Below are 14,077 nucleotides of genomic sequence, written 5' to 3'. Positions count from 1 at the left end.
TACAATATTTGAAAGAATAATTTAGGAAAACAATGAAGCTGTTACACTAAGTGAAGATTAAAATTTCTTCACACTTTCCAGATTTTAACCTTAGGTTCAACAGCTGTCCTAGCAACTAGTCTTCTGGTACCTGAAGTCTAGTAGGGCTGTCACAGATGCAGCAATATTGCACAAGGTGCAATCGCAAGAAATACAGGGCTGTAATTCTGAAGTCCAGTTACCTTGTCTCTTTGCAATCTGCTGGTGTTCTGTCTAGACAAGTGCACTGCAAAGTTTTGATTCTTACCAGCACAATTATAAAACGCTCCCTGGATTATTTTTTAATTTTTCTAATGCTGACGAAGCAACCCAATAAAACACTGTGGCACGAGCAGCAGTCTCCCGTTCAAAGCTGAGGGACACACTGGTGTCAAATGCCATTTAAAACTATTTTTAAATCATTTAAAGCTCTTGAAGAAATAAGTTGTTGCTTGGCTGACAGGTTTATGGGAGCATATGGGCTAACTTACAGCTGAAGGAGAAATGTGACAAATGTTTTTTATTTGTTCCATGGCACTTGCTCAACGCATACAGTTTAGTCCCAGAACAAATGTGGTCACAACAGCGGTTTGAAAATTCCCCTCTTTCTTCCCTGGATATTAACCTTCACAACAACCAAAAAGTTCCTTCCACAGTAAAAGAGAAGTCTCGTGAGACTGTACATAAGGTGCCATCTTGTGACACCTGCCATAACCCTGCATTAAAACTATTTCACAAAATTAAGCCTTTCAGGATCTCAAAGTGCAACACTGGCCAGCTGCACTTTTCCAGTGACTTCATCAGATAGGAAATTTTTTCAACTTCTTTGACAAAGCGTGTCTTAACTATTCTTCTGGGCGGTGGTTTGTTGTGGTTTGGGTTTTTTCCCCTCCATCCTCCAAAATTACCTCTGATTTCAGCCAGGACTGAATCAGTGGCAATATACCCATGCAAGGAATTAAGTGCTTAAGGAAGACAAATTTATTGAAGAAAAAAACTAAAAGGCACTCAAATGTCCAAATGCTACACTCATGACTGAAGAATTTACTGACACGCAGGGCACATTGACAACTGATAGAGTATTCAGGTGAACTATATGGATATACACTGTTCCTATAGTCTCCAGACATCTGCTACTGGTGATTACCAAAGCTAGGGCATTGGTCTAAATGGATCTCCGGGTGGGATGTAACTTATCCATTGTCCGGTTGGTTGTTTGGAGTTGGTTTGGTTTGGATTTTTGGTGTGGGGTTTTTTTGTTTGTTTGGGGGTTTGGGTGGGGTTTTTTTTTGGGGGGGGGAGGGTGTTTGTTTGTTTTAAGAAAAACTAAGTAGTTTTCAGTATTTCAGTTTTCTAGTTGTAAATCATCACAACCACACAAAAAAATTCCTCTGTTAGCACGTCAGAGTTTGTCTTCCCCAAGGAGCTGGATATTGAAGTGCAGGAATTTCCCTACAAAGCGACCTCGGATTCCACTTCCTATCATCTTTTGAAAGACCAACATTTCAGATAAACAGTAAAGCCAGAACCTTTGAAGGACTGATCCAGCAACAGTCTATAAATAGAGACATAAGACAAGGTAGTGTGGTTTCTATCCGAAATCCTACCGATTACTAGAAATACCAATAATCAGCAGTCTGTTAAATTGGGAGTTTTAGTAAGATGCTGGAGAAGGAAGCAGCTCTTAGTTTCTCTCCGGTGCTTTCATTTCCATTTCAGCCAGGAACACTTTTACAGCTGGAGCACGTCGGGGCCGTAAGGACCCTTGAGAAGTTCTTAGAAACAGTGTATTTTCCCATACATGGCAGGCTTCATGCATAAAATTCTCGACTGATTAAAAATGGTTTTCATTTGCTACATTTTCTTTATTGAAAGCACTTTAAACCATGAAAGTATAAGGGGAAGGGCTTTAAAAGGGCAATATACTTTCAGTACCCCTGAGCAGTCTGTTCCACACAGAGTTGACTGTTACCTTTTAGCGGTGACTGCTTTATTGACTGTTAATGCTTTCAAAAGTGTGGTGAAATCACGTTCAGAGTCTTTACTGCGAGAAAGATATATGCCCCTTATGCATACCAGTGGTTTGGCAATTGTAACCTCCAAAGACATAAATGTTGATGTATTCTATGTTGCCAAACAGCACAGTAAGTACTTAAAATGCTGTGAACAGACCCACAGTTTAAAAGTGACACTACCCAAGATTAGATTGTAATTCAGTGAATGAATCTCTTCCTAAAACCTGCCTGAAATATTAAAGCTCATGATCCTTCCTTTAGAATCTTGCAAGAATGAAATCTTGCACAGAAATGGGGAACTAAGTGAAACAAGGCTACGTACCGTTGACACGAACACAATCTCCCACTCATCAGGACAGTGCAATCACGCATACCACCATCATCTCCTTTGGACGAGAGCATCAGGCTGTCCACGAAAAAGTCTATTTAGCAGCGATACCTTGTACATCATATACAAGGGATCAGAAAGATTCAGGTTTTAAGTGTTATAATACTAAACGTAGCTCTATCCTATCCCAATCCTCATCTCTGTAAAAGGAGGCTTTTCTCAACGTAGGAAGTTTATTTGCTTTGCCAAGCAATGATTAACACACCATACTGGAGTGCGAGACCTTCATTTCTCCTCTTGCCCTCTCTCCCTTACTCTGTCATGTTTCCATCTGCCAGTGCCTTAAGTCAATGATGTTCTGCCAACATTGCACAGTGACTCCCTAAAAAAAAAAAACAAACCAAAAAAATAAAACAACCCACCACAAAAATTCCGCTCGCTTGGGTTTACATGTCCTTCAGAGGGTAAAATAGCACTTCTGCTTGAAGAACTTTTTCACACAATGAGGTAAAAAAAACAACAAAACCCAAAATCAGAATCACCAAGGTCAGAAGGGCCCTACAGAGACCATCTAAGTCCAGTGCCCTGCAGAAAGCAGGGGCAGCTACAAGCAGGTTGGGCTGGTTTGTGTGCAACTGGGTCTTGCTTATCTCCAAGACGCAGATTCCACAGCATGCTTGGGCAACCCTTCTCACTGTGTGATCACCCTTTTAGGAAACATACTTATTTTTAAATAAATATCCGGTACTTCCATTTGTGCGCATTGCCTCTTGTCCTTTTCACTGTCTTTCCAGTTACGAAATCTTTATCGGTTCTTGCAGTTGCAGCCAAATTCTTCTTGAACAGCATAACCCCCCCCCCACCCCAAACTTGCCACCATCACTGCAGGGATACGAGATCAGGACCTGCCACGCAAAGCACAGTTCTTCCTATGAAAAGCTCAAAATTAGAGCTGGGCACAGCACAACAGCGAGCACTCACATATGTGCATTCACTTAAAAAGAATAATTGGAGTGATTTTATTAGTTAGCGGTTGCCAACAACCAAGATCAAGGCCAAATAACAACTTGAACTGGCAAAAAGCCCTACTTGGCAAAGCATGGCTCTGCAGGCTGCCTCCGAGGGTGACTTGATAACAGAATGAACAATTTCTTTACATCTGTGGGGCTCTCCATCACTTTGGGTAGGAATCCTAGCACAGGGGTACATACACTGCTGAGGGTGTGAGGTTAAATGACCAGAGATTCAGAGAGAAAAGTGGTGGGGAAGAGGTAGATTAGGAAAGAGCTGAGACTCTTATTACCTGTTTTAAGTCAGGTACCATGAAAAAACACACCTTTTCTAACTGGTAGAGAAGAGGTTGGAGGAGGAGAAGTGATCTTTGGTTTAAGGGACCTTAAAACTGGAAAAGGCACCGAGTTCACGAGGGACACTGGCGAGTCCAGCTGAGAAGACAAATGCCTGGACTCCCTCCCAGTATAACCAGTGAGAGTTAGGAAGACACGGGATGGCAAAGAGTTGTAGAACACCTGGACTGAACCGAACTTCAGTTTTGTTCTACATCCCCACGTTGTTCAAAATGCGGCAGGACAGCAAGACTGGGTAGTTCATAGACTAGACGCCCGGAGACCTGGAAAAAAGTGCATCTCCCTGACAGGCTGCGTGAGCACAGCCAGGTAACGCTGAAAGCTTCAACACAACCTGCCTTTTAACTTTTCCTTAACATAAACACAAGCTGCTCCTTCACATAACCAACACGCCTCAACAAACTCATAGCTCACCTGTGCACTAAAGACCATAAGTGTCAATCCTCTCCCCAGCACAGAAGAGTATTTTATCCTCTTTTCCCGAGGTTACTAAGTTAGCACCTGTGGATGGCTGCTCAGCCCTTGCCAAGGCAAGGCAACCAGGGCATTCTTTAACAGGTTTAAGTCACAGCGATCAGCAATACACAGTAGCTCCATCCACACAAAGGGCAGAAACAAAAAGCATCCCCTCAGAACTGGCAAAATTCTTTAATAATGATCTTAAAGAAAATTATTCTGAACTTTAGCATATTCCAGTTGGTATCAGTTACTAAGCGATTTTGCGTTCCTTTGTAGCTTTTATTTGAAGGATTTCCAAACATCTTTCTCCCCAATAATTAGATGATTGAGGACTTGCTACATCCTTCCACAGACTGATGAAGAGGCAGAAGACCCCTTTAAAACTTCAGACAAACACCTTTCACAAAGGTATTTGTAAAGTCAATGAGAAGCCGTAAGTGTTCTCAGGTGCCTGGTAACAAATCTGTGTAGGTATAAGGCAGAAGGAACACAAGTGCTTTAAAGGAAATACAAAGAGGCTGCCAATTCCAGTAAGCTGCATAATAAATTCCTGTCTATGAAAAAGTTCCTAAACCATAAAATTTGTACATTCAGTGCCCTACAGAAGTTTGGCATTTTTTTTGTGATCTTCAATTCATCAGAAAAGCAGTTAATTTCCAACTTCAGAGGTTTCATCTATTTTGAAGACAATAAATATGCAGCAGATAACTCAAAGCAACAAAGAAGTGATTAGACATATTTAAACAAGAATAATACCTTGTCAGAAATAAATTACTGTCGCAGAAGTGTCATATATAGCTTTACTTCTTTTGAAGAGGGGAAAAAAGAAAACCCACAGCACTTGAAGTGCTTTTATGTACATTTTTTTTCTTTTTTTTTTTTTTTTTTTTTTTTTTAAAAAGCAGCTGCTCACAAAGAATATTTCCAGCAATCCAAACGGTAGGAATATTTCTCCCTACCTGCTACCATGACCTTAGCTGTCCGACTGATGATGGCTCCAATGCCTTCTAGAGATGCTTCACACTGGTAGACACCTTCATCTGGCTTGTGGTGCCTGGAGTGGACTATGTTTTGTATCAAGAGCGATCCATTGGCCAGCTGCTGCCGCCTTTCATCTACTGCCAGGTTTAAGAAGACTGCATCTTTCTTCCATTTAATAATTGGGGCTCCTTGGTCTGATTCTGCTATGCAGTTCAACAGCACATTGCTTCCACGCATGGTGACAGCATCTGAAGGCTCAGTCAAGAACCTCAACGATGTAAAAGTCTTAATCTGTGACCCTGAAACAGCAAAACCATAAAAGAAAAGGAGTAAATATTGGTTACGCATTTCTATGGAGGAAGAAATATACCATATTAGATACAGAAACTCAATATAAGGAGGTAGCATACAAGCCCCAGAGGCCCCATAAATATGGCTGGCAAACATTGTAAGAGATTAAGCTATGTTTCTCTGCAAATTGTTAACATGCACAAAAAAACCCCAAGCATAAATTATACTTTTTTTTGTCCCATCGCTACGAAAACAGTATTTGTAGATAAACAGATCCTTTGTATGTAAAACATGGAGATGAAGCAAAGCTAAAAATCTGTACAACTATATACACCCGAGTCAGAGGTTAGCATAAAACCACCATACCCCTCGAGGTTTATCTGGAGAATTTAATTGCTTACAGGACCTACTCTGGCCACATGTACCGAGATGCATTTTAGCGTGACAAGCACAAAAACAACGCTGGGCCTCGCTTTGTTGGCTGTTAGCAAACAAGTGGGAGGAAAGCATGCAAGACTGCAGTCTGACCATCTATCAGAAACAGTGCCAAAACCTTAAGCCTGGTAGATCATCTTCCACCTCACCAGAACAACGGTTCTCCTCGCTACCAACTAGTCCGGCCATGCTCCCCAGTACTGAGCAAGAGAAACACCACACGAGCATGTCCTTCGTGTGGAGAAGAGGCGGGGAGGTGCTGAGAATGCCAACCCTACAAGCTGCACGTCATCCCTGCCGCAGCACTGAAGACCTGAGATTTCCACCATCTGCAAGAATGCAGAGGCCGACATCTTATGCATCACTTTGGTAGCAGGACACCAACCCACTTTGTGTAGTTAGGAGAGAAAACAGACCGTAAAGGCAGAGAGAGACGCTCTCAGAGCAGAGCTACCATGAGGTCTGCTATAGAGAAGTCATTAAAATGCTTGAGAACATGTGGATGCAGTTACACCAAAGGGCACAACTCAATAACCTAACATGGTCCTCCTTCTCTATCGCATCAAGCATTTCCTAATAATTTATAAACCGGCAAAGCACGTACAACTTGTATTTTTAGACAACAGAGCCTCCCCAAGTCTCAGTGACTATACTTGAGTGAGAAAGTATCAGAGTAGTTTCCACTGTATCAAAATAAAATCAAAGTTTGCCACATCACCGGCTCGCCTATCCCACCCTGCCCAGGGGCAGCACCTCTGAGCACTTCCAGGTTTAGCCGTAGCCCTCTGGTTCCCAGACAGACAGGTTGCTCCCCAACCTCCACCAAACTCCGTGCCAGTGATAATGCTACTGTTCTGTGCTCCAGTGTATGGAAAAATGGAGTTTTGAAACAGTTGCATGTGAATGCAAAACTAGCTTCCCCCCCCATCATCAAACGAGTCCTTTTACCTCATTAGAGCAAATGAAAACAAAAACTTACATGATAAAAAAATTCAAAAACATTTTAGTCCTAAGATTAATTATTTCTATTTTCTCTCCCAAACCAAAGCTTTCTATGACTATATGTATAATAATGCATAAACAGCTACTTGGCATTTTCTTTATAGAAATTAATTTTATTGTCAAGTACTTAGTTCTACCCGTATGCTAAGTGAAGTAGCTAGGTACCAGATTTTACTTCAAAGCATATAAACAAAAAAGTTGTGGCTTCAAAACATTAATAAAATTCAGCAAAGGAGAAAGCAAGAGTTGGGAGACTCAACTTGAAGAGTATTTCAGACACAAAACCAATAGCACCGTTAACACCTCAGAATAAAATATATTGTCTAATACCATCAAGAAGAGTAGCCAAATCCTGATTTTTCAACTGTCTTAATGCTCTGATCTCAGTTACTGCAGGAAGCACATCAGAATTAGGACTAAAAGCTGCACACTGGCACAGGGCACTTCTGCCCGAGAACATGGGTAGTGTTATAGGGGTATATTTAAAATGCATGAAAGAGTAGTTACTTTAAAAACACATGTTCTTTTCCCCTCTCCCAAAGGCAACTATGTTCTGTTTGTAAATGACGGCTTCTTGTTGGACATTTATTTATGTCACCAACACCTATAACAGTTTAACACAGCTGTTTATGACAGCATGTTAATGATTTTATGTGGCTATTATCACAAGTAAATAATCCACTTCTGCAGGAGAAATGGGGTTATGACAGCTTCCAGTGCAGCAAATGCAGAAGTTACAGAAGTTAAACAAAGATTAACTTTCTTTTCATGCAATTACCCTTGCAGTTCAGTTGCAATTTCAGCTATTCACATCCTTTGCAAAAGGCATATTTAACTTAAATTGCTTTACTACAAGGAACCTAACAGCTTGAATAACCTGAAAAGCTTTCTGAATGTAAGGAAAATTCAAATCTTCTTGAAAATATTATTCCTGAAGATAGAAGTCACGGTGACACCTTAAAAACAGAAGAAAATGACCATTTATTTTCAGTAGACATTACCTGGAAGGATAAGAATCTAATGGCCACGTTTTTGTAGTATGTAGGCGCTGAAGGAGAAAGGTAGAAAAGTATTTGAAAATCCCGTTAGTACCTATCTGCATATTTGAACTATTAGCTTAGTTTGGAAAGCCCAGCTGCAATGTTACAGCTGAAGTCAGGGCAGCCAGGAGAGCTTTCCCAATAACATGTCATCTTCTTGAACCCTCGACTTGCACAAATTTTTTCCCTAATTTCTACCTCAAGCAGCAAACACTAAGCCTGATTCCTCTAGACCAGGTTATAAGAAGGAATACACTACACCCAATACAGAGGCCTATTTCAGCACCTAAAAAAAATAATCAAGTAATTTCACAATACAACCCAGGGTGAACAAATTCAGCCTTTATCAAATTAAGGGAGAGACAAATCCCAGACTTGATCAGACCAGCCCACAGCACACCTCCACACCTTCCTTCTATATGTGTAAAACTAAGGACTGTCACCTGAAGAAACAAGAGAGCCACACATCAAATTAAGAAAAGGTTTAAACTTTGCCCGCAACGAGCAACCAAACTCTGCTAGCACAGCTTATGAAATGCACATTGAACGTGCTCTGACCAGGCTGATGGCAATTTCTGCTGTAGAGGACAAACAGCCACAAGATACAGCCCAATTTCTAGGAGCCTACTTCAACACAGTTTGCCTCAAAAAAAAAATGCTTGCTTACCATTTCTTATTATCAGGGGTTCTTTGCAGGGGTACGCAGTTTCTTTGTGAAGATTTCTGTACTCACTGTATATTCCGTAAGGACAGTGCATACTTATGTGTGTACATATATACCCACACTCTGAAACAAAACTGAGCCTATGAAAATTCTTAAGACATTGTGGAAAACACAAGCACGCACAATTTCTCCAGCAACTTTTCTTAACAGTACGTTTACTTTGAGGCCCAAGTCAGGGTTCAGAAGCATTTCCCTGGATCCCTGTTCTCCTGTATAGTATCTACCTGTTTGAAATGTCAGCATTTCAGTAGATGCTTAAGCCTACGCCAAACACCACCTACGCTACTGCTACCCCAGGGTAAGCCAGCGGAGGAAATGGGGCAGAACAGCCCATACATATGCTGCTCCTATAGATCCTTTGGGTCCCTACTGCCTAAAGCCCCCTTGGCTTTAAGAACGAGACCAAAACAAAGCAAAGCTCCAGCTTGTGGAGGTCTTTCCTCCCAAAGCACGCACTGCACTGTGCTTCCTCTTCCCATATTCTCCAAGAGCAGGAGTGCTACCTCCAAAACTCAGTGCCTCCACCTCCGCGTGGTGGAAATCCAGGGTGAAACCCCCAATAGTTGCAACCGAGGAGGCAGGAGCAGCCTTTCCATCTCCAGCCTGAATATCAAGCTTGCAAAGCAGAGCTTAGACAGACAGCCGTCTCTCCAGCTACCTATTGCACAGCTTTTTAACAGCTGGAAATACGGAGATGATGAAAAAGTTCTTTAATCTCTCCCCTAGTCCTTGGGCAACTTCTTTGCCATTGTGCCTTACGGTAAGCGTCTCATAGCTGAAACGGCTGCAACTGTAAGCTGCTTTGCCATTTTCATAAGCAGGGTAGGGGACTTATTTTAAAACAGAGATGCTAAACCTACAATTTAATCCTTATTGCAATAGGTCAACTGAAATGGAAGGCAAGGAGGGAAGGAAGAAATAAAGCAGCCAGGCAGAAGAGATGAAGAGCTCTTCTAAAACTTGCCATAAAATTTGCCCGTGTCTTCTTTTTCCAAGTTTTGCTGTCAGGGGAGTGGGGGTCTTCCTTTATCCGGCATTTTTGCTAATGCCTTTAATTTTTCACCTGCACTTACTCGCAATCCCTTAGAGCTCCAAGATATTAAACAACTAAAAAAGGCCACGGCAATTGACAGTCACCAAGTTGTAGAGAATGCACTTGTTCCCATTTACAGAACCCTGGTCTGACGTTCCCCAGTCTGGTTTGCAAAACCCAACCTACGCCGATAGCAGTTAACACTTTCTTATAACACACACGCCACAGCGAGGACATCCCTGCCTTCCCTGGGACCTGCTTCCACACTCTTTGCCTCTCAGAGGCTTTAAAAGTCAGAACGAGAGAGGGAAGTGCTCTTACAGCGGCTTCATCTGTTGCAGTAAATACATTCACCTTTTGCGTGCATACTCACGCAGCTGTCATTTGAGGTCCAGCACTCTCCTATTTGGAGCGAACAAAGGAAATTAAGAGTTTTGCAAACCTGAGGCTGCTGAAACCGATGGGTCTAGGGCACCTTAACGCTTCCTTTTCCCTCCGACTACGGCGCGCACAGAAAAACTACAAACACAAATTTATGAGATCTGTGGCTTAACTACAAACTTGAATGGAAGCACTGTAAAGATTAAATACCTCCTACACAAAGCTACCGTGTCAGCTATTCCGAGCACATCCGTGTCATCAAACAAGCCCGTAGCGCTGCTTGGAGATCTGAAGCTCCGAGGTCAAGGAGAGGGCCCTTGGCAATAGCCCACATGTCCTTTACCCAAACAAAGGAGAAGAAAACTTGAAGCTAAAAGACCCCATCCTTGGTCCCTTGCTGCTTTAGCAACCAAGGCATTACCCTATGTGATAACCCGCTTTGTGATACAGGAATAAAACTAATGGGCTTCTCGCCTTGACAGGTAGCATCAGAGTAACTTCAAGATTATCATTCTCCAGGCCGCAGAAGAAATTAACATTTAAAAGATGATCTCTGATGTGCTGCTTAATCAGTCCCTTTTTTTGAATCCTCCACTTTCTGTTCCGGCTTTGTGAAATGTAATCTTCCAGGGTGGGTTTTTTTTTCCTTCATGTTCTGCATCAGTTGCTTCCATTATGGAGAGGGAAGAGATGTCACAGTTGCAAAAGCGTTTGACCGGGCCACCCCTGGAGCTTTCTTCTTTTTCAAATAAACATTAAGAAATAAGACTTTTGCACACAGACCATTTGAATTCTGTGAATACAGAAATACCCCCCAGTCTAACTGAAATTTGGTAGCGGAGCACCGTAGCTGAACTAAGTCTATTACAATGAAGTGTATTTATGGACACTCAGAGTATACATTTTCTCAGAGGATTTTTCCCCCCCTCCCTTCATCTACAGAGCCTGCATAAATTAGCTTAATGGCCAGGCTAATAAGCATTTATTTACATGCCTAGGTAATGCAGAATATATAGCAAAACTTGATACACTTTTATCTGTTTCCACAAAATACGCTAATATGAAGCTTAGTATATATTAAAAGGAGAACTCCTGTTTTAATGTTTTTATCATAACTTATGATGCGCCTTCTGGGGTGCTGAATATTTCATCTCAGCTCTATGAAATTTTTAAAATCTAGCCTCGTGCCTGCATTTGATGTTCAAATGTGGAAATAAAAATTCCTGCTCCAAGAAACGTACAATGCAACGCACAAGCGTGTGGTACATGGAAGCATTGTTCAGTTTTCATATAGAAGTGAACATATACTTTTTATCAGGACTTTATCACGACGTTCCAAATCACTGAATTTTTAAATGGTGCTATCACAGGATTTTAAACTGTACTAAAAGTGCTTGCAAAAAAATTCCATTATAACTCCTCCATATTCAATGAATCATTAGGAACACATAGCGACTGGCTGTCTGATTTTTACTTTAAAGCTTTAGCATGATAAAAATAAGGGGGGTTAGGTAATTTATTACTAAGGGTAGTGCCTCCACACCACAGTACCCCACTGCTTATAACCAGAGCGTTCAAAACATCAGTTACAAAGAACTTTCGCTGGGTGCCATTGATGAGCAATACCCAGAAAAAGGGCCACTGAGCAGATCCAGCATCATTTCTGTCCCACATTCAAGCTGTCCCTCTAGTGTAAAATCACAGTCACATAGAAAGAGTAAATGAACCCCTTATCAAACCGAACAAGCCGAGTTTCATGTGTAGTTCTGCTTGCCGAAGAATGAATGAATGACCCCATGCAACAGATGGGTTTGTCACATCACCTTACACACTCGGTGCTCAGATTTAGTCAGGCTGCAGATGTTAAATGAACTCTGATGGGATAAGAGAGATGAGAGCACACACACACGCAGATGCTCCTTCCTGCTACCCACCCCTCTGACTACTGAGGTCTCTAAAAGCACTATTCATTGATTGGACCCATTTGACTCCTTTCCCAGCAAAGATATTTGGGATAGCCCACTAATTCGGAGAACAGCTCTGTGGCTGACCCAGTCTGATCTCTGACCACGGTGCAGCGAAAGGGGCACTCCTCCCCTTCCTCCAGCCCCAGCCATACGCTCCCGGGGCTTCCCTCGCTTTGGCTCCAGCAAACAGAAAAACGCAAGAGCCAGCTTGACCTGCCGACCCTCAAAAGAAAACCACTCTTCTGAGATCAGATTCCTTGTAACGGAACCATAAAACGAGGCAGAGGGCAAGAGCGCAACTATTTGGAAGACAAGGGCTGGGGAAGAAAAAAGAGACCAAGTCTTCTGGCAGCTGCCTGCTGTTAAGCTGTTTTGGGCAGAGACAACACATTGGCCAGACTATATAAAACTATTTGAACAAGTACCTACGCACACCCACGATTTGCTTGCTTTGCTCATGCACTCACTGAAACTCAGTCTGTGGCAACCGCTGGAAGAGGCAGAGCTCAGGTCCTCTGATCCAAGATCAGATGTCAGGCGCAGGTAGGCTTGCCTTAAAACAGTATGAGTGATTCTCACTGCCTAAATTTAGCCAAATCAGTTTGAGGAACCAAATCCAGCCTCCCCAACCAACAAGCCCTGCGGTATGCACTGCTTCTGCAAGGTTATAAATCAATTTAAGTCACAAGTTCATGGGAACAAATGCAGAAGATCCAGTTATCCCTGGAACGAAATGAGAGAATCATTTTGCTTCCTGCACAGCACAGAGGATGGAGGGCACAAGGGTATTTGGCTACATTAAAAACTACCGCTAGTATTGGAAGAGGACGGAGACTCGCTCGATACAGCAGGATACAGCACTGCTTCTTCTGGTCCAAAGCTTTCCAGAACTTCAGGCAGCAGCCACTGCAGACCTCGCTGTGCGTGGGAAACCCAGACAGAGCCTGGTGTTTTCATACAGCGGAGAAGGCAGCAAATTGGATTTTCATTTTGAGCGCCCAGAGAAGACTACTGAACAGTTAATTGCACTGACTTGGCAGTGCAAATTTTTCCTACGTGCTTTTGTTTCAAATGCTTTAGTTACATTATCAAAAAAACCCATATCATTTTCTGGGTCTCCCCCCTTTTCCTCAAGATAACCAGTACCCGCACCTGCCAGTTTGCACATAGGAGTTCCACAGAGAAAAGCGATCAGGCGCTGTATCTATAGACAGAAGCACAGTGTTGTTGGTACTATCCACATTTCCTATCCATTAGATTTAATGTACTTATCAAGATTAAGGAAATGTAAAAGCATAGCCAACATGCAAATTTCTGGAGAAAAGCAATGCTTTAAGGTGCCTAAAAGCGGTATTACCAATCAGGATCTTATCACAATTTTGAACAACCCCGTTAAGTTCTCAAACAGCCCTTAGCAGAAGACTTCAGCAGAGAAGAGGCTGCGTTAAGGTCGTTTCCCCCAGGTACGTCACAACACCAGCGTGTTGCCGGTTTCAATGTTCTCCCCAGCAGATGCTTTCTGTCTTCCTGACAATGAAAGAAATTACTCTCACAACTGTTAAACACGCATCCAAGAGATACCAGATTTCAGGCTTGCCTATCAGAAACAGTCTGTTTTCTGAAGTAGTGCACTTGAGGAGTCGGCGAAGCACGGCCCTACAGAACAGGGCTGAAAAAGTCAACTAACTCCATCCTGACAGCTACAGTATGTCAAAAGCTGTCTACCAACACCCCCTCTCGTGTCTCAGAGACCTACAGTGCAACCTTCTCACTTACTAAGTTATGAAAGAGATATTCCTACACTAAACCTTCAAAGCTCCAGTATTCTGCCAGTGTTTCAGTCTGCTGCATCCCATAAAAGGTTTCACAGTCCAGACCAGCAGAAGAAAATGCAGAAAAGAGACTCAAGAAGTGCCCGGCTACAGATATGGAACTACAACGAAGAGGAAAAGTGAATTTGGGATATGTAACTATAGAGTCAAAACCAAAAAAAATTAAAATCACTTAAATTATCAGATTATGTTATTATTAGATTA

The 14,077-nt window shown here is 42.2% G+C and overlaps 1 protein-coding gene across 1 annotated transcript in view; it reads right to left on the bottom strand.

The window, feature by feature from the left end:
• Positions 1-14,077, bottom strand: part of DCC (DCC netrin 1 receptor) — a 572,354-nt gene that overhangs the window by 351,193 nt on the left and 207,084 nt on the right. The window contains exon 2 of the mRNA XM_049794299.1: positions 5,147-5,467. Within this exon, the coding sequence (XP_049650256.1) occupies positions 5,147-5,467 (321 nt within the window). The remainder of the gene's footprint in view (positions 1-5,146; positions 5,468-14,077) is intronic.

The sequence above is a fragment of the Accipiter gentilis genome, chromosome Z (assembly GCF_929443795.1).
Source record: "Accipiter gentilis chromosome Z, bAccGen1.1, whole genome shotgun sequence".
Lineage (NCBI taxonomy): Eukaryota > Metazoa > Chordata > Aves > Accipitriformes > Accipitridae > Astur > Astur gentilis.
This window is presented reverse-complemented; position numbering and strand designations above follow the sequence as displayed.